Consider the following 20,331-nt stretch of genomic DNA (forward strand, 5'->3'; position numbering starts at 1 on the left):
TTTGTTAATTCAAATGTGATTTGTTGAGTCATAGATTTTTTTTAAGTTTTTCTTTTTAAGTATATTTTACCACCAATGTGAGGCTCAAACTCATGACCCTGAGATCAAGAGTCACATGCTCTACTGACTGAGCCAGCCAGGTAGCCCCTAAATTTTTTTTTTTTTGGTAACAGCCTTATGGAAATACAATTTACACACTATAAAATTCACCCACTTAAAATGTATAATTCAGGGACACCTGGATGGCTCAGTAGGTTAAGTGTCTGACTCTTGATTTTGGCTCAGGTCATGATCTCATGGTTCATGACATAGATCCCTCCCCCACAGAGGCCACTTGGAATTCTCTCTCTCCCTCTCTCTCTGTCCCTCCCTCTCAAAATAAATAAATACACATTTTTTAAAAAGAATATTAAGTAACAAAAGCAATGTTTAAAACTGTATGCACATACAATCATAAATTAAAGATATGCATAAAAAGACCAGAAGATGTACTTTATAATGGTTATCTTGAAGAAATAGGATTATGGATCATTCTAATTTTTACAAGGAATATATACAACTGTTAAAATAAATCGAGGAAAGTCATTCGGTATCATTAAAAAGTTACTTTTGGAAAATACATGAACTCTTTCACTTCAGGAAAAGACACTACACAATATTTTTCCAAATACTGTGAAGCCTGAGAAAGGTAAAGTACATTCCTAAGTGCCCAGCAATTCAGAGAACCAACAGCTTCTGATCTGTCTCATGAAGACTAATAGGCAAGGGATACCTTTTTTGATAAGTACGCATACAGTTCACCAAAATACTTTATCTTTCTATGAAATGTAAATCTTTTGGTGAATAACCCCAAAGTCGTCTAATAACCCACACAAAAAGACTTACAGACCATTTTACTATTATAAAGCATTTCACTTTCAATATTTTAATTATAAATACATTAACTTCTCACAATATATATATTCTGGGTCATCTAGCAAACTATAATACTGTCCTATTTGTTCGCTAAGAATTCAAGAGGATATAAAGAGGTTTTGTTTTTTCTTTTTTCATTAAAACAAATTTAAAAAAACCCACAAATGAAAACCATGGTGCCTTTTCTTGATAACCTTTCAAACTGCAAAAATCATTTATGATCCAACTATGTTAGTATATAACATTTGAAAGGATATATCAATTATTGATGGGACAGATGACTGGCAGGTCAAGCTTGCATATCTAATGCAGCACATCTTGGCTCCTAAAACTCCCACCCACATCATGAGCTTGGGCAGGAACACGCTGCCAAGGCAGTGCAGAGCAAAATAGAAAACACATGCCCTGAAGCTTATTAAAGAAACTTCAAAGTAAATTCTTCAAGATCATCAAGTTAATCAATGTGTTTGGGGATCAACTTCTGCATGAACACTTTTTAGTGGCATACAATTCCATGAGCATTTGAATTTGAACATTTCAGAGGTTTTGTTAATGAATACACAAAATGTCCAATGCATAATCATGTATTGTTGTATCAAAGAAAACACAATGTATAACTTTGTGAGATAACTATATGGTCAACAGACTGTGAAGGCTCTCCCATAAAAGTATCTTTGTTTTGTTAACCTGAATTTCTGGTATCGATGTGTCAGCATAAGGACTTTCTTTCTTTTCTAGCCATGGAATGTCCTACCCAATTTCAGGCTTAGTGAAGACATACAAAGCAAAAGATTATAATGTGGATCACCCACTGGTGGTAAAAACATAAACTCTTTAATTAAATTTCATATTCCTGGAGCGCCAGGGTGGCTCAGTTGGTTAAGCGTCCCAACTTCAGCTCAGGTCATGATCTCACTGTTCGTGAGTTCCAGCCTTGCGCTGGGCTCTGTGCTGACAGGCTCAGAGCCTGGAGCCTGCTTTGGATTCTTTGTTTCCCTCTCTCTCTGTCCTTCCCTGGCTCGTACTGTCTCTCTCTGTCTCTCAAAAAATGAATAAATGTTAAAATTTTTTTAATTTCATATTCCTCGCAGTTGCCATAAATGTATTTGTTAAATATATTTGTCAATACTTGATTGTTTGGAGTATAGGGTAAAGTAATTTAATATCTAGAAAATGCATGTTGAAAACCAACGTTGCCTCACTGGTCACCACAGTTTGTTTCTCTTCAGCCTCATGGCCTTTCTGTGGTACTCACCTCCCCAGCAGTGTTCACTTTCACAGCACAGATGTCTCCTGAACGGCACCTGGAAACGGCAGAAATATTGGGTATGAACCATGACACATAAATCTGTGACCCACATATGTGGAGCATATCATAGGGTTGCTTCTGAAGATAATCCAGAAAGGATAATAATACCTAGAAAGTTGCTCTGAAATAGCTTAATAATAAAATGTGAGTAACCTACCTGAAGTCTGTCTAGCACTAAAATTCTGTAATTTTGCTTCTATTAACAATGAAATGGAACCAAATATTGCTTATGTTAAATTTGGAGTAATAATATTTCTATTGTTTTCATCCCCAAGAAAAGTGACTCTTTATATACTGTTAATGTTACAACTGGCTTTTGCTATGTTTAGTAGGTAATAAAATGAATCTAAATTGGACGTAACAGCACATTCCCAATTATAAAGAATCTAAACAACTAGAAACTTTATAAAAAGATCCCAAAAGAAGAATCTGTTTTGCTGCTCTGTCGAATAAATAATGTCTATAATAAGACACCCGCAGTGCTTTTTGAATCTTATAAGAAATAAAATTATATTCAGGATAGCTTTAGTGTTAAGTAAAAATTTTTGGTATTTTTCTAAGATGAGAACTCTTTCAAGTAGACTTTGAGTATTTGATTAACTTTCCAAGCATTTTATTCCCCTACTTGTGTTTAGGGTAGGAAGGGAAAAGCTAAAAAGAAAACTTCATTATGCTCTTCTAGCTCCAGCCGTTGGAGAGGTTATTTCCAAAAAGGTAGGCATGACCACAGATTCCTTCCACGTGTGCTGCTCCCTCCACTTCTCTTTCACACTCTGACGTTTGTGCTTTCACAGAGTTCCAGGTGTTGTGCTGGGAATGCTAATGAGAGAAGCCAGGCTAGAGAAGCTGTGCAGGGGCTTGATTTCCCAGCATGCGCTGCTGGAAATATGGCGTCGACCTTCCCAATGATCTTGTTTCTTTTCCCTTTCGGACTGGGGTTTATTTTTCAGCTATTTTGGGGACTCAGATGCCTAGATGCCTTGTAAATATGCAGTGTAAGTAGGAGGGAGCCCAAGTAGTCAGCTACACGTCTGGGAAATGGGAAAGTCTTAGAAAACCTAAAGGTAAATAAAATTCCAGGCAACCAACAACACTACTGTGAAAAGCAATTCTTCTGGTAGACAAAGCTCAGGGTGGAAGAACCTACCAATTCTTCCTCCTTGCATAGGAAGTTTTGTTTAATGTTATTCCATACTTAGCCATCAACTATTTTAATTCCTTGTGTAATCTTAGATTCTCTTAGCTTTATACCGATTTATTCTCTTTCCCACCCTCTTTTTCTAAAACACTTCACAGGAAAACCCAGACGCTTTGATGCTGTGTTTTATGGCAGCAATCGCAGGAACATAAAAACCTCATAAACTTTGTATCGTGTGTCACCTTTCCACCTAATCCATATTTCAGCTGCCACTGTGTAATACAGACTGGTCTTGTCAGGCAAAGTTTACCTTCCATCCAGCTGCTCTCCCAGCTAGCCTTCTATCTGGGTCTATTTATACTTTTTTCCGGATTACTAAAACAGTTCTTGCTCCCATTGAAGAAAAAGGTTAAAACTAATAGTGTGCTTCAGCATGGAGGTAAACTGTACATTCTAGTCTCCTGGTGAACAAGACAGAAAAAGTGGACTTAGACTCAACATGAGGCATTTCGGATAATAAATAATGCTACCTCTGTTTGGAGAGTGCTTCACTTCCTGGCAGTAAATGTGTTCAGCTAGAATGGAGGGTGGCTGGAGTGCTAAGGGTCTGGACCTCTCACTGCTACCCCTGCCTGAGGGCAGAACCCCTGGCTCGTCCAGACTGATGTCTCTATGATTTCATGTATTAACTATGAATCGTGTCTACATTTTTTCCTTACAAATTTCCAACCCTTGGCAACCTTCTCCCCTCTTCACCGACATCATTATTATCTACATACTAAACACTGTTTTCTCAGAGTCTTGTTCTTGGTTCTGCCTGACTAGTCCTGTAATATTTAGAGTAACCTGCCCTGGCCCTTAAAATAAAAAGTTTCATAGAAATAGAGAGGAAGTATTTCCTCCCCTGGCCACACATAGTCCATTTTTGTCATTTTCTTCCTTTTGGGCAGTCAGTGTTGGAGCTTTTGCACTTCAATATATCCTTGCCTCACAAGGTGTTTGCAAAGGGTTTGTCTTCTTTGCCTAAGATGTTGCTGGGAAAAAAGACGTTGAACACATATACCTCTAGATGTCAGCAAATTCCAAGCCTTGATAGTTACATAACCTGTGTTTGCTCCTACGAATGCTCCTGCCTCCTCATCCAAACACCAGCCTTCTTTTTTGGTCTCCTCCCTATGCCTCTTCTCTTGGCTCGGTTCCTCTTCTTCCCACAACACTAGGGGCAAGGAGCCCATTGGAAATGTGAGAGCCAGGTTAGCACACCCCAGACGACTTCCCTGCAAAGGATATTGGGGTCCTGCAGGCTGGCCTGGCCCATCTGTGTTCTGCAGGGTTGATGCTGGGCTGGCCTCCATGTGGAGGCACAGCAGTGCCCTTGTCCTCGGTGGTAGGGAGCCAGCAGTAGGTTATGTATTCAGCTATCGTGTGACTGAATGACACCCTCTCTCTCTACAGTCAGCACTTTGTGTCTTCTAGGAGCTGACACCCGCACTGCCAGGATCCCAGACGCTGGGCCTATTTTGGCAGACACGCTCCGGAAATTCTTATTCGATCTGGATGTTGATGATGGCCTAGCTGCCATTGGTTACTCCAAGGCTGATATCCCTGCATTAGTGAAAGGAACCCTGCCCCAGGTAAGAGATGCAGTGTGTCCTCATGCCTTTCGGAGAAGCACAAAGCTGCTGGAAAAACATGGTCCACTTGGTTGGGGGGGGGGGGGGTCTTAGGGGAGAGGAAAACCCAGGTCTCCTGTATACCAGAGAACAGCTCTTCTCTTCCCCTATGGGAGGGGCCAGCCTCCCTTACCTATATATTCCTCCATAAACCTGTGGCTTTTTGGAGCTGTTATGATGTAACTGAAAGGATCTTATATAAAAAATCAAGGCAAAACCATCCACATTTGTCTTGAAGTGTAGCAGAATTTCCCTTTTTACCATTTCTGCTCTTTTAAGAGTCCTCTATAAAACTATGTGAAGCCATTCCAAAAGGGCCACTAATATTGTTTTATATTATAAACAGTTAAAATCCCTACTATTTTGTGAAAAATAGGCATGGCCTTTAAATTGATACCATTACAAAATCACTTTTTAACATATCTGGGAGAGTGTACATTTTATATACATAACATCTGTATACACATCTGTGTCACTTTGGGTCTTATTTATCTGAATGTTGCTACACAGATTCCCGCTTACCACAAGTAGCAGTGCTTTTCCCTCACCCCTCTGGTTAAACAAAGGCCTCACACTAGCTTCTTCGCCACTTGGCAACTGCTTAGAATGTTGAAGATCTCACCACTCACGTAAGATGATATTTGTATGGATTGGGTTAACGGACTCACATGTCCTCAGGAGGTAGGTAGGTAATTGCAATGAACAAAGTAATTTAAAGCAGTAGGGAGTGGCGGGGACTTTCGTGAACTGGAAAGCTCATAATCCATCTCATTGGGTGAGCATCTTTTCAGCTACAATTTATTATCTCCAAGCAGAAATTCAGGTCCCAGTGTTCATAGAGCATCCAATTAAAAGTATATATGTATCAGCAATCTGGATGTTTGTATTGCATTCCCTGTATTACCCACTGTACAAACCAAACATGGCCCATGGGCCAGCAGTTTCCTTCATTTACACTCAAATCCAGTAGCCTCAGTTGTATCTAAAAATACAAATGAATGAGAAAAAGAAACATCTCAAAGTGTAACTGAGCTCCTAGGCTAACTCAGAAACACTTAGCTCTAACCAACAAGTCCAAGGGACTAAATAGCCAAAGAATATGACCATCACAGTTATTTTATCCAAACTTACTAGACTGTAAGTTCCAGGAGCGCAAGGACGTGTTTTGCAACTTCATCCTCTACTGCACCTAGCACAGGCTAGTAAACATGTCAAATGTTTGTAAACCTGCAGCCCTCTCTCCTCGTAAGTCTTCTGGGCAGGTGAGCTTAATGGCTGAATGGTAGTAATTTTTTGAGAAGTTTCCTTACACCTAATAGGAGTCAACTAATGACAAGAAGCCATGAAAGCCTGTCCAGGGATACCAGAGACCAAGTGGTCACCACAGTCTTGACATGGTGCTTGGCTCTTATAGCATGGTTCCAGTGATAGTGTCCATTCTTCAAGACTGGGGGAGGAGGTGATTTCTGAAGAATTCTGTTTGTTCAGGAATGTGTGTTTGTCAACCTCCAGGGACGGTATCCATGATTTTCAGATGAAACTGTGTGATATTCTTGGCCATTTGATTGCTAGTGGCAATGCATCTTCTTGCCATCAGCACACATTGGCAAGTGTTTACTGTTTAAATTCTACTGTGCTCAGTCTTTTACTTTCAGAAACTGTTCCAGATAGCAATTCAAACTAACATTTGAGACCATCCACTAAAATAGCAAGTTAATTAGGTATCATATTAAATGCCTCAGTGTACATGTCATACTGGGAAATCACAGATAGCAAAACCTTAATTAGACAAAGCTAATTTCTTAGTTTCACAAAAGATGCAAGACAAATTGAATCCTTTGAATACAAGTCAAAAAGCAGGAGGTCAGGATTTCCTCAAGTTGTATTCATAAAGCAGCCCCAACACGTATCCTGCTTTTTTTTTTTTTAAATCATGTTTCTATGATTGGGAGAAACATACATAGTTAATGTTAATAAAGTAGCACTAGTTCCATTTTGGAGTCCATGTAATTGAGTCAATGTGTTCTATATATGGAGAGGACAGGAGAGATTCACGGAACTTAGAAGGCATCTTAGAAATCAGCTTGTCTGTTTTGCAGATGAAGAACTACTATGGGTTTTTTGTTTGGTATTTTTGGCAGCAGTGAACATTTTACAGGAATGCTATGGCAACTTCAGAATTTTACACATGCACAAGCTAATCTTCACTTATTAGTATCTACAGGATTTAAGGTAGTGAGAGGGATATATTGGTTGCTGCAAAGAATATTGCCAGAAAGATTATTTATGTAGTCGACATTTGATAAAGCTTCTTTTATGTTCAGCAAGGAGGGATCAGTTTTCTCTGGAAGGAACAACCAGGCCAGTATTCTTGACCGAACACCACATCCCATACTGATGGCAGCAAACAGCAGCCCTGTGTGCAGAGGCTTCCAACCGCCATACCCAGGCTGCAAGGGGAGCAGGCAAGAATAAATTAATCTTCCAAGTGGGGTTTCTGAAACCTCTGGAAAAAAACATTTACATTTCAAATCCAAACATTTCATTTCTGAGGAGAGCTGTCTACCAAAATGAGCACTTCCACGCCCTGGCAGACAGGCCAGTCGAAATGTTGTTTTATGAATGTGCTAAAAGTAGTAGTCAGGATTTATTTCAGTGCCCATGTTAATCAGTTGTCCTTTGGTTTTATGCATCTATAAATAATAGCGCTGAACACATCTTAATTCTGAGAGTTTGGCTTTTCTATGGCATAGATGATACATGGGGGGATATATCACAAACATTACATCCTTGCCCCCATTTAACCAATCATGGAGCTTTAGAAATGTGAAGGAGAAACCCCGATCACTTGGCCTGAAATAATTCTGAGAATCCTGAACTATTTCACCAAAGATGAACAGGATTATCTTAAGGGACTCTGAGATCACGAGATAAGATTCTCTCCTGTTATAAACAGAATACTGTGGCAATAATTGTCGGCCATAGCAAATGCTGAATTTCCATTCTTGACCCTGCTGCTCACAGGTATGTAGGTCGCCATGAACAGGTCTCTGCCTTGCTCTGGATTCTCAAAATTCTTTAGAATCTCTGAAGATCTGCTGCAGTATAAACTCTTATTTGGTTTCACCCACATTCATCATATTGTCCCCCATCCTTCTCCCATCTGCCTTTCCATCCTTCCTTTTGTCTTTTTTAATGTTTATTTATTTTTGAGAGAGAGAGCAAGGGAGGTGCACAGAGAGAGGGAAACACAGAATCAGAAGCAGGCTCCAGGCTCTGAGCAGTCAGCACAGAGCCTGATGCAGGGCTCGAACCCACAGACCATGAGATCATGACCTGAGCCAATGTCCGATGCCTAACCAACTGAGCCACCTAGGCACCCCTTTCCTTCCTTTCTTTAATTTTTTTTTTTTAATCATGGTAAAATATCTCTAACATAAAATGTATTAATTTAACCATTTTTAAGTGCATAATTCAGTCCCAATGAGTACATTTAGTATGGTGCAGCCATCACTACTATCCATTTCCAGAAAATAGAAGCTCTGCTCTATTGCTTAATGGTAAACAGTAACTCCCCTTCCCCAACCTCTGATGACCTCTATTCTACTTTCTGTCTCTACGGATTTGCCTGTTGCAGGTACCTCGTTTCATAAGTGGAATCCTACAATATTTGTTCTTTTGGGTCTGTATAATGACTTCACTTAGCATAAATCCTTAATGTCAGAATTTCACTCCTTTTTATGGCTGAGTAATATTCCATTGCATGGATATACCACATAATTGCTTTTCCATTCATGTTCAGATGGACACTTGGGTTGTTTCTGCCTTTAAGCTATTGTGAATAGTGCTACTATGAACATTGGTTGTATGAATATGTTTTAGTCCCTGCTTTCAATCTATTTGGCTATATACCTAGGAAAAAAATTATAGATCATAGGGTACACCTTCTCTGTTTAACTTTTTGAGGAACTGCTAAACTGTTTTCCATAGAGGCTGTACCATTTCGCATTCCCACCAACAATAAGTGAAGTCAGCAATACACAAGAGTTCCAATTTCTCCACATCTTCACCAAGATTTGTTTTTTCCATTTTTTTATACCCACCCTTTTATACCATTTGTTTTTTCCCACCCTGATGGATGGGAAGTGGGAACTCATTGTGGTTTTGAATTGCATTTTGCTAATGACTGATTTCATGTGTTTATTGGCTATTTACATATCTTCATTGAAGAAATATCTATTCAAGTCTTTTGCCTATTTTTGAGTTGGGTTGTTTAGGGTTTTCTGCTGTTGAGTTGTAGCAATTATTTATATATTCTAGATATTACTCCCTTATCAGATGTATAATCTGCAAATATTTCTCTCATTCTGTCTTTTCAACTCTCTTGAGAGTGTCTTTTGATGCATAAAAGTTTCAAATTTGGATGTAGTCCAATTTACCTATTTTTTTTTATTGCCTGTGTTTTTGGTGTCATAGCCAAGAAAATATTGCCAAATCTAATGTCATGAAATTTTCCCCTATTTTCTTCTAAGAGTTTTAGTATTACATCTTACATGTAAGTCTTTACATTTAGATCTATTTTGAGTTAATTTTTTTTAATGTTTATTTATTTATTTTGAGAGAGAGTTTGTATATGAATCCCAAGCAGGCTCCACACTATCAGCATGGAGCCCAGTGCAGAGCTCAATTTCACAAACTGGGAGATCATGACCTGAGTCAAAATCATGAGTCAGATATCTAACCAACTGAGCCACCAAGGCACCCCTGAGTTAATTTTTTTAATACATCCTTATTTTCATTCTTCCTTTTACCTTACCTTCCTTTTACTTACTGAGGTCCTGTTTTTACATGCATTGAACAGGATATGGTAAGGAGAAAAATAAAGTCTCTTCCCTACCTCATAGACCTAACTAACATTCTAGTGAGAGAAGACAGACAATGGGCATCTAATCAAATCTATAAATAAGGTATAAATGAAATCATTCCAGTTAATGATTAATGATATGAAGGAAAACCTGGGCAATGAGATAGTGATTTCACATGGGACAGTGTAGAGGGAACTCCAGCGAGGGTGGTCACAGAAGGTTTCTGACTAGAGGTGGAGGCAGCCACGTTGAGATCTGGGAGAAGCACTCCAGGCAGAGGGGAAAGGCCCTAAGACAGCATGAAGATGAGCATTTTTTTTTAATTTTTTTTTTAACATTTATTTATTTTTGAGACAGAGAGAGACAGAGCGTGAACGGGGGAGGGTCAGAGAGAGAGGGAGACACAGAATCTGAAACAGGCTCCAGGCTCTGAGCTGTCAGCACAGAGCCCGACATGGGGCTCGAACTCACGGACTGCAGGATAATGACCTGAGCCGAAGTCAGACGCCCAACCGACTAAGCCACCCAGGTGCCCCGAAGATGAGCATTTTTGTGGGACTGAGAGGGGATGGTGGGGCTAAGTGAGATGAACTGATGGGAGAAGAGTCAGAGCTGAGGTGAGCATCAGGGCCTGAACAGGGTGGCACTGGAGGCATAGTCTTGTAATTGCAGTGGGAAGTCATCAGAGAGCATGAAGCAAGCAATGATAGGAGCAATTTATACTGGGGTGGGGGGGGTGGGGGAGATATCACCTGGCTGCTCTGTGGAGAATGACCTGTAGGGGGCGAGAGTAGAGCAAAAGTGGAAACAGATTTGTGGAGGGGAGAGTGAGGATGACTTAGACTTGGGTTGTGGTGGAACAGGAGGTGAGAGGTGGTCAGATTTGGGATTTACTTTGGAGGGAGACTGGACAAATTTGCTGATGGAGTGAACCTGTAGAGAAAGGAAAGAAAATCAAGAGGACTCCTAGGCTTTTGCCTGAGTGACTGGGTATCACTTCTGAGATGAAGAAAATGGGAGTCAGGAGTTAGAGTTCTGTCTTGAATATGTGAATATTTGAAATGTCAATATCCCCCCTCCCACCACTGTCATTAACTCATCAGATAACTGTTGGGCACCTATGTGCCGTGTGTCACGCACTCTCATAGGCACTGGGCATGAAGACTGAACACAGCTCTGCCCTCGTAGAGCTGCCTCATCTACCAGCTATGCTCCCAAATAGGTGCTTAAAAGAAAATAAACTGAGAGACCCATGAGAATGGGACTAAAAATATAGCATACATCTTAATTTTTTTTTAATTTTTTATTTTAGAGAGACTGAGAGAGAGCACAGGGGAGAGGGGGAGAGGGAGAGAGAATCTCAAACAGGCTCCACCCTCAATGCAGAGCCTGGCATGGGGTTTGATCCCATGACCCTGGAATCATGACCTGAGCCAAAACCAGGAGTTGGACACGCAATCCCTATACCTTAATTTCATTTAGGCCCAGAAATTTGGACACAGTGTGGTCATTATAGTATCTTTTAATCCTTTGTCCCATTGGGATTAAGAAGACACTGATGGGGGTATATACAGCAATAGGATGTGTTGGCTGTCTTTGCTAACTCCATTCAATAACATTGGAGAAATTAAGCAAGTCGATGAATTCATGTGGGAAGGCAGAAAACCTTAGTTAATATTAAAAAGGAGTCACTTGGGGCACCTGGGTGGTTGAGCGTCCGACTTCGGCTCAGGTCACGATCTCGCGGTCTGTGAGTTCGAGCCACACGTCGGACTCTGGGCTGATGGCTCGGAGCCTGGAGCCTGCTTCCGATTCTGTGTCTCCCTCTCTCTCTGACCCTCCCCTGCTTATGCTCTGTCTCTCTGTCTCAAAAATAAATAAACATTAAAAAAAAAAAAAAAGGAGTCACTTGTTGCCTGTAGCCTGAGAGTTAAGTCCTAATGAAATCTTTTTTAAATATACTTTAAGTCCGGGGCACCTGGGTGGCTCAGTCGGCTAAGCAGCTGACTTCGGCTCAGGTCACGATCTCGCGGTCCGTGAGTTCGAGCCCCGTGTCGGGCTCTGTGCTGACAGCTCAGAGCCTGGAGCCTGTTTCAGACTCTGTGTCTCCCTCTCTCTCTGCCCCTCCCCTGTTCATGCTCTGTCTCTCTCTGTCTCAAAAATAAATAAACGTTAAAAAAAATTTAAAAAAAATAAAAAATAAATAAATATACCTTAAGTCCAAGTTGCAAAGTATACAGTCTTTGAAGTCAAGGACAACCCAGTTCTATTTTCCTTGGCAGCACATGCTGTTTCTGGGACAGTGCTCTTTGCCCAGAAAGACCTACCTGGCATAGGCTGCTGACCAATGCAGTTTGGTCATTATAGGCGGTGTTCTACCCGAGCTTGATTTGGTTCTATACTTTGGGCAGGCTATTGCCAGAACGTAAGCATAATGGCTTTTGAAGGCTTTGTGGGAGAGGTGTCATTTGATAAACTTCTGACTTGGGGATCAGCTAGAATAGGGCAAACAAGAAATAGGATTTTTTTTAAGTTTATTTATGAGAGAAACAGAGACAGCGTGAGTGGGAGAGGGGGAGAGAGAGAAAGAGGGGGGAGAGAGAGAGGGAGGGAGGGAGGGGGAGAGAGAGAGGGAGGGAGGGAGGGGGGAGAGAAAGAGAGAGAGAGAGAGAGAGAGAGAGAGAGAGAGAGAGAGAGATTGAGATTGAGAGAGAATCCCAAGCAGACTCCACACTGTCAGTGTGGAGCCTGATGCAGGGCTTGAACCATGAAACCGTGAGATCACGATCTGAGCCAAAACCAAGAGTCAGATGCTTCACTGACTAAGCCACCCAGGTGCCCCAAAATATGATTTCAAAGATATAACTATTATCAAGTCATTGTTTCTTATGGCCAAGTTAATTTACATAACCTAGTACCTTTTACAAACTGTCTTTTCAAAGCCCTGGGTAACTGCTTTTGTTTACTGTTTCAGGAAAGGGTCACCAAGCTTGCACCACGCCCTCAGTCAGAAGAGGACCTGTCTGCTCTGTTTGAAGCTTCAATGAAACTGTATTAATTTTCATTCTCACTGAAAGAATTACCACTGGCCATCACAGTCCTGACAACAGAAGCCAAGCTAGCCAGAACTTTGTCTTTTTATTTCCACACATGACATACCTGTTACCAATCTGAATGTGATAATAAGTTTCTCCTGCAGAAGATTCCCTAATGCTCAAAGTCAAACTACTTCTGTAAACAGTGGAAGAATGCCCACTATGTTGGACCTTGGGCTAGACATCAGCATTCATGTTCCTGCCCCAAACCACACAGATTTCAACTGCTCTATTTATAAAATGGGCAAAAGCTCAGTATCTATCAAAAACATAAATGCACATATCCCGTGCCCAGTAATCCCTAGTCTAGAAATTGAGCCTATAGAAATATGAGCACAAGTGTGTTAAGGAAGATGGCAAGGATGTTTCTGGCAGCACTCTAATAAAAAATCCGAAAGAACCTAAATATTCATTAATAGTATACAGATAAATAAATCAGAGTATATTAAGTAATGGAATATTATAGTGCTATCAATAAGAATGAGATAAACATATTGGAAATATGCCCATGATATACTGCTAAGTTGGAAAAAAGCAGAACAATTAAATATTTGCATGGTCTGATTTTTACTTTTTAATTATACATAAGTATTTGTCTATATATAGGAAGAAGAATGATACATATCAAAATAACAAAAGTTACCACTAGAGAAATAGAATTTGGGGTACAGAAAATTAAGAGAAAATATTCACCTTATATTTTATACTTCCCCTTTTTATTTTATAAACATCTGTATTGTTTGGATTTGTTATAAGCACATATTTTCTCATTTTAAAAGGACCAGAGAAAAGAGAGAAATATCATTTTATTGTTTTAGGTCAGATTCATCTTAATTTATGAAAATACTAGTAACTAATACTTAAAGATTAAAGCAGATCCAAAGAGGTAAAATATGAGAGACTGATCCTGTGGTAAATAAACAAATTGTTCTTTGGAGAAAAACACTAACACCCTACATGGTAATTCCCTCTTTGGAAAAATGTTTTTGGTGCTCAGAATAAATTAATTCAAAAGCAAGCAGTGTTGTAGTTAATAGACTTCAGCCTTGCCAGTAGAATCTAAGTAGCATGATCATTTGCCTCTCTGTCAATCCCAGCCTACAGAAACTTCTACGGCTCATTTCGCCTCACAAAGGTAACCACACTGATGTTTTTTGCCTGCTCAAGTCTTTGGCAGTCTGGATCTCAGTGCCCTTGTGGATTTATTTGTGTTTTAAGCTGAATTAAAGTTTTAATCAAATAAGTAATGCTATATATAATTACATCAGGATTTTTAAAAATGGAAAAGAAGTGCATTACTGTGCCATTCAGCCTGACCAGGCCCACTTTATCTGTATAAAAGTCTTTATGTCCTTGAGATCTTTTAAATAACATTGAAATAATGTTTCTAGAGTTTTCTCTAATTATAAACATAAAATACATTTGGTACCCAAAACTGGTAAACACAAAAGAAAATATTTGTTAATATTGAACCATCCAAAAGATAGCCACTGTTAAAAATTTGGTAGATGTTTTTTATTATATATATTATATGTGTGCATATATTTTTGACTTAGAAACGGTATCATTAAGATATAGTTTTAATTCCTATAGGACATTCAAATTTATATCAAGTGCTCTAAAGGCAAGCATAGGACAGTGCCAACAGAATTTCAGTTATACCTTGCAGACCACATCTAGCTAAAATTCCCTCCATTTCAAGAGTATCATGGATTCTGAAAGCAGAAGCTGTGTGAACGAGGCAGAATACAGCTAAATTCTCTGCCAATCTGAAATCCTTCAGGAAAGTTTAGTAAAAGTTGTTAATGTCTCAAAATACATTTGGCAGAGAAAAAACATATATGTGTCTCCCCACCAACCCAACCCCCCCCCAAAAAAAAGTCCAGGTAAGTTCTAGAACTCTTACATTCTACAAAGTGATGTGGTATCATTAGAACAGCATTAGGCTAGGGGTCAAAGGCCCTAGGTTCCACTCCAGTCCCTTGGTCTGTCTTGAGTTTTACTTTATTCAACCTAGGCCTCTTCCAGCTTGAATATGCTACGACTAGATTTTATGTATTACCTAATCCTTAATGTGAAATTTTGAGTTTGGGAAATTTAATGTAAAATAGTGTGAGACATAAAAATGAATTCTCTATCTCTTAAACGTTCTCTGCCTTTACTATCAGTAGCCAGATGTCTAAATGTGACTCACCAGAAGTGTTTGGTATTCACAGTGATGATCACTCTGTAGAGGAAGGATTTAAAGGTCAAGCATGAAGAAACAGATTGAGGAAGGCTTCATGTTTTTTATCTTTATACCCATCGTGCTGGTCCTTACACTTTGAGAATATGGAAAAGATGTGTTTCTTGAGTTACTGGCTATTAAAAGAGCCTGAGATAAGAAAGTCAGCCCATTTCTGTAAACCAAACACTCTAATGTTTCTGAGACAACAATTAAGTGCATCTTTCTAATTCAAATCCTATTTTGTTATTGATTACCTTTAAAAGACCAAAAGTTGTTAGGGGTTATAGCTCTATTTATTTGGATTCATTTACTTGCTAAGGCAAGAAAAATTAAAAGAATATTATTCAAAAGTTTGTATAATATCACTTTCAGTCAACTATCATATATGGTGGAATTTTCACTTAAAATCCTTGCACTTCCCTATGCTACAGAATACTAATTTGTTTCAAGTACGTCATGTTTATCCTTTTTGTCAAGGGTCACAATAAACAGACTATTTGGTTTGCACTTGTATCCCCTCTCTGTGCACCGACTCCATGCTGGGCTCAGCACTTTTGCATAGCTGTGGACACAGCTGTGGGGTGTTTTCCAGTGGTCAGTGAAGTAAGTCTGCTCTTGCAAAAGACAGACAAGTACAGTACCAAAACAGAGAGCAAAACTTGCTTTTCTGGCCTTTTAACCCTGAGAAAGATTAATGGCTGTTTGGATTAGAAACTGTACCCTAATGAGGGACTGTTGCCTCCAGGGAGTGGGTATAAGAAAGAGGACTGTTCACCTCCAGGTCAACATTGCACAGGCTGCCTTGTCTCTGATGACCAGCAACCCCAAGCCCAGACAGCTGCCCAGGCCCTCCATCAAACGCCTGACCCTCTGGGAGCTGTTGCAGAGGCCAGCCCACATCCCCGCCATCACTATCACAATGGCCTGCAGGAGGTAGTCTCCAGGGATGAGCCGCATTTTGAACGGGCAGAAATTGGTTCTTGAAGCCCTAGATTGAATTACTGGCAGCTGGGGGTGGGAGGGTCTAGTTTCTCTTGCTATTATTCCACTGTCTTTCCAACCACCGTAACAACTCGGAATAAATGCATACCCCCCCACAAATCGCAATAACTGTTTGCAATTTTGTCCCCTGTGAAATCCCTCATGAAGCTCTGTGCGGAACAGTCAACATTAAAGTAACCACATTTCATTCTTTCTGGCTTTAAATATTGGCTTTTTAATTTGGGTATTTTTAATTGGTTTTCCAATTTATAAAATTGGAAAACTGATTAAAATAATCATGAGCGCAAAAGAAAAAACTACCATCATGCCATTACCCAAACACAGCTGTTATCATTTGATGTATTTCCTTTCCATCTTTTTCATTTGGGTAGTATAATTTTCAGCTCTTTTCCCTTGAGAGATGACATTTTAAGTATTTTCTATGTTGCCACATAATCTTCACAATCACTATTTTTAAAAGTACACAATGTTTTGTTGAATAGAAATTTAATAATTTATCCTTATTATAGGGCATCAAGATTGCTTCCAAATTTTTACTCCTACCAATGACATAGCAATGAATAATGTATATTTGGCTTTTTTCATATTCTAAATTAACTTCTTAGGTTAGTTAATCCCCAAGCTGGCTTTTTATATTAGAAAATGGGCATTTTGGGGCTCCTGGGTGGCTCAGTCGGTTGGGCATATGACTTTGACTCAGGTCATGATCTCACGGTCCGTGAGTTCAAGCCCCGCATCAGGCTCTGGGCTGACTGACTTGGAGCCTGGAGCCTGCTTCTCTCTCTCTTTCTCTCTCTCTCTCTCTCTCTCTCTCTCTCTGCCCCTCCCCTGCTAGCACTCTGTCTCTCTCTCTCTCTTAAAAATAAATAGACATTAAAAAAAATTAGAATATGGGCATTTTTATGGCTTTTGATTCACACCGTCAAATTATTTATACTCCGCTGTTGTCTTAACTTTGTTTCCCCTCTCCTTCAATCTTCTCTTCAAAACAAGTAGTAGTGCAAACCAGAAAGAAATGAAACAGAGCTCACATGCGCGACCAGTACTGGGCTATTTGTGCAGGCCTGCAAGAGTCACCTGTGGTTTTTTTTTTCTTTCATGTCAGTATATCTTAAACAGTTCACATGAACAGATACAGATTTAAATTCCAAAATAAAATTATGAAACTTACTTTAGTGTTACATTATTGCTTTTTAAGTGAAACTGTAGATCACCAAGTCTGCTTTTGCTACTCACATTTTTTTTCCTTCTAGAACCCTCCATGGGCCCCGAAACCTACAGGTTTGTGTTAGTACATTCATGGTTCCCAGTTTTCCTGGCCAAGAAAAAAGACCCAAGGGAGGATATAAATATCCTTTTCTATAAGGTTGTTCTAGAACCATCCAGGTCTGTGAGTGCAAGGACTGCTGCACTGGGAAGAGGCAACACCAACAACCATCTCCACCGAGATCCCTCCCAAGGGTCTAAGTTGCTCCTCTCATCAAAAACCTCTCTAATCTCTGCAATTACGCACATTGGTCCCAGTGGCTTTGGCAACATTTACTGGAGACCCATGTGATTGGTATACCAAGCACTACATATGAGAAAAGAATGTTTGTAAGGCAACATATAAATGGAAAGATGTCCAAAGAGTACTACCAGGCTGGAGTGGCCACCTGAGTAAGGACAGGCTAATTTCCTTTCATTTTTCACATCTCCTTTAACTATTATATACTCAAAACATAGCTTGATACCTTGACAAAACAGTTTTCCAAAGGAGGAAGGAGACCACAGATTTGGGGAGAGGAGGATGGGGGTTCTGCAGGTAGGGGTGATTTGGGGGTGCTAAGGAATGATTATAGGAACATGACGTTTAGTAGTATTTTTAAGCCAAATTATTGTCACTTTATAAACACCAATATCAACTCTTATCAAATGCAGCAGCCAATTTACTAGGGCATCTACTACAGCTGGCAATAATAATCAACTAAAGACACTAACAGTTTATTTATTGAGTCAATTTAATGCACCCTCAACCTGTGGCAGGCCCTTTATCAAGGGTTTACCCACTATGAGAGAGGCACTGCTATGTTCTTTTTGCACAAATGAGGAAACTAAGACTTAAGTTATATAAACACACACACACACACACACACACACACACACACACACACACACACACGCCACCTGCCAACTTCACACAGCTAGTAAAGGGTAAGACTATCACTTGATCCCAAGGTCATCCTGACCCTCCATTCCCAGCCACCAAGTTCACTGCCTTCCAAGTGCCTTCTGTTGTCTAAGAGCTTCTTAAATTGTATTTAAATACTGTATACACTTGTGTACAACACAGTGCTTTGAACACAGTAGGGACCCCATAAGTACTTGTGAAATAAAGGATTCTATTTTATTAAAAGGGGAAGAAGGAAAAGGAAAAGAAAAAGAAGATTCTGCAAGCCTTTGACATGTCAGAGAGAAGTTGAGCTGCCCATGCTGGTGGCCACACAGAAGGGCATTAGAGGTAATAAAACCACCTTGGGGGTGAATCCCAGCCCTGCTTGTTACTGAGTAACCTTGGGTAAACACTTAGATTGTCTGAGCACAAACTTTACCTCATAGGGTTGTTATAAACAGCAATAGGAAGTAATATATGCTACATGTCTAGAACAGTGGCTAGCCCATAGTCCCATTGTCCTGGCTCGTAAATGTTAGTTCTCTTCCCTTTCCTGAATGCTAAGCTTGCAGGAAGACTTTTACCCCAGCAGCTGACTATCAGATCACTGCAGCGATGTCAGTTGGGTACTAAGGGCTTACAAACTTCCCTCAGAACAAGAATTACCTGGGACGCTAGTTTTAGGTCAGTCTTTTCCTCCTATCTCCCCAGAAATTCAAATCCTGCCAACCTGGGTTGGAACCAGGGGTCTGTGGTTGAGTTGATTTGGTAAAGGAAAGTTAAACTGCACTTGGGCCTGTTTGGCAGCCTCTTGGCATAGGTGGTGACAGAAACAGAGCAGTGGTGGTCTCAACCTTCAGCACACATCAGAAGCTTCTGGAAGCCTTAGTAAAACATGTGTTGCTGGGCTGGGTCCCCAGAGTCTCTGTTTCAATAGGTCTGGGTGGGGAGTGAGAATCTGCATCTCTAACTAGTTCCCAGGTAATGCTGTTGCTCCAGGAACCACACTTTGAGAGGATTGCAATTTTCTCACATTTCAAATTTAGCGGGCTCAGATTTCAGCTGGAATTAGTTCTACCCAGTGTGTGGCAAGACCATGAAACCCCGAGGAGAGTCAGGACAACGCCCAGAAACTTACCTCAGGACTTCACCAGACTGGGAACCCATGCCTGAGCACTGTCCTATCTCCTCCCCACCATGACTGGCTCGCCACACAGCTTCTGCCTCTCGTTTCCACTTTATTTTCAAGGCTGAGACCTTTCGGGATGTACCCATCAAAGCCTGAGCAGAAAGGAGACGCTTGCTTATGACTCTAGACTTGATGGTATTTGCTTCAACCATGATGAGACCATTAAAAAGTACCAGAACACTGAGTTTCATTTCAGTGTAATTATTTTAAAGAATGTAAAACTCCCAGCTACAAGGTTACCAGACTGATAAAACTTCTGTCTTATCTCTGTTTAAAAAAGAAAATAACGCACCTGGGTGGCTCAGTCGTTAAGCATCTGACTTCAGTTCAGGTCATGATCTTACAGTTCATGAGCTCGAGTCCCACATCAGGGGAGCCCTGCTTCTCTCTCTCTTCCTCTCCCTCTCTCTGCTCCTTATTCACTTGTGCCTTCGAAAGAAAGAAAAGAAAAGAAAGAAAGAAAGAAAGAAAGAAAGAAAGAAAGGGAAAGATCCTCCTTGTTATATTATTATTTTAAAAGTTATGTTGGGGGCACCTAGGTGGCTCAGTTAAGTGTCCAACTGGATTTCAGCTCAGGTCATGAATTCACAGTTCGTGAGTTTGAGCCCTGCATCTGACTCTGTGTTAATAGTGTGGAGCCTGCTTGGGATTCTCTTTTTCTCTCTCATTCCCTTTATGTGTCAAAATAAATAAATAAACTTAAAAAAAAGTTATGTTGTTAAAAGTTTCCATTTTAACAGGAAAGGAATGTTGAAAGAGTGAATAC

At 40.1% G+C, this 20,331-nt stretch overlaps 2 protein-coding genes across 4 annotated transcripts in view; one reads left to right on the top strand and one right to left on the bottom strand.

Moving 5' to 3' along the window:
• Positions 1-14,013, top strand: part of ADHFE1 (alcohol dehydrogenase iron containing 1) — a 32,637-nt gene extending 18,624 nt beyond the window's left edge. For both annotated transcript variants that reach the window (XM_060610640.2, XM_060610641.2), the window contains 4 exons: positions 1,654-1,732; positions 2,145-2,241; positions 4,839-4,996; positions 12,875-14,013. In XM_060610640.2, coding sequence (XP_060466623.1) covers positions 1,654-1,732; positions 2,145-2,241; positions 4,839-4,996; positions 12,875-12,958 — 418 coding nt within the window. In that variant the 3' untranslated portion in view covers positions 12,959-14,013. The remainder of the gene's footprint in view (positions 1-1,653; positions 1,733-2,144; positions 2,242-4,838; positions 4,997-12,874) is intronic.
• Positions 1-20,331, bottom strand: part of CRH (corticotropin releasing hormone) — a 304,411-nt gene that overhangs the window by 237,669 nt on the left and 46,411 nt on the right. For both annotated transcript variants that reach the window (XM_078441654.1, XM_078441652.1), the window contains exon 3: positions 2,171-2,219. The gene's annotated coding sequence lies outside the window, so the exon portion shown is untranslated. The remainder of the gene's footprint in view (positions 1-2,170; positions 2,220-20,331) is intronic.

This window comes from Panthera onca, chromosome F2 (assembly GCF_046562875.1).
Source record: "Panthera onca isolate mPanOnc1 chromosome F2, mPanOnc1 haplotype 2, whole genome shotgun sequence".
NCBI classification, from domain to species: domain Eukaryota; kingdom Metazoa; phylum Chordata; class Mammalia; order Carnivora; family Felidae; genus Panthera; species Panthera onca.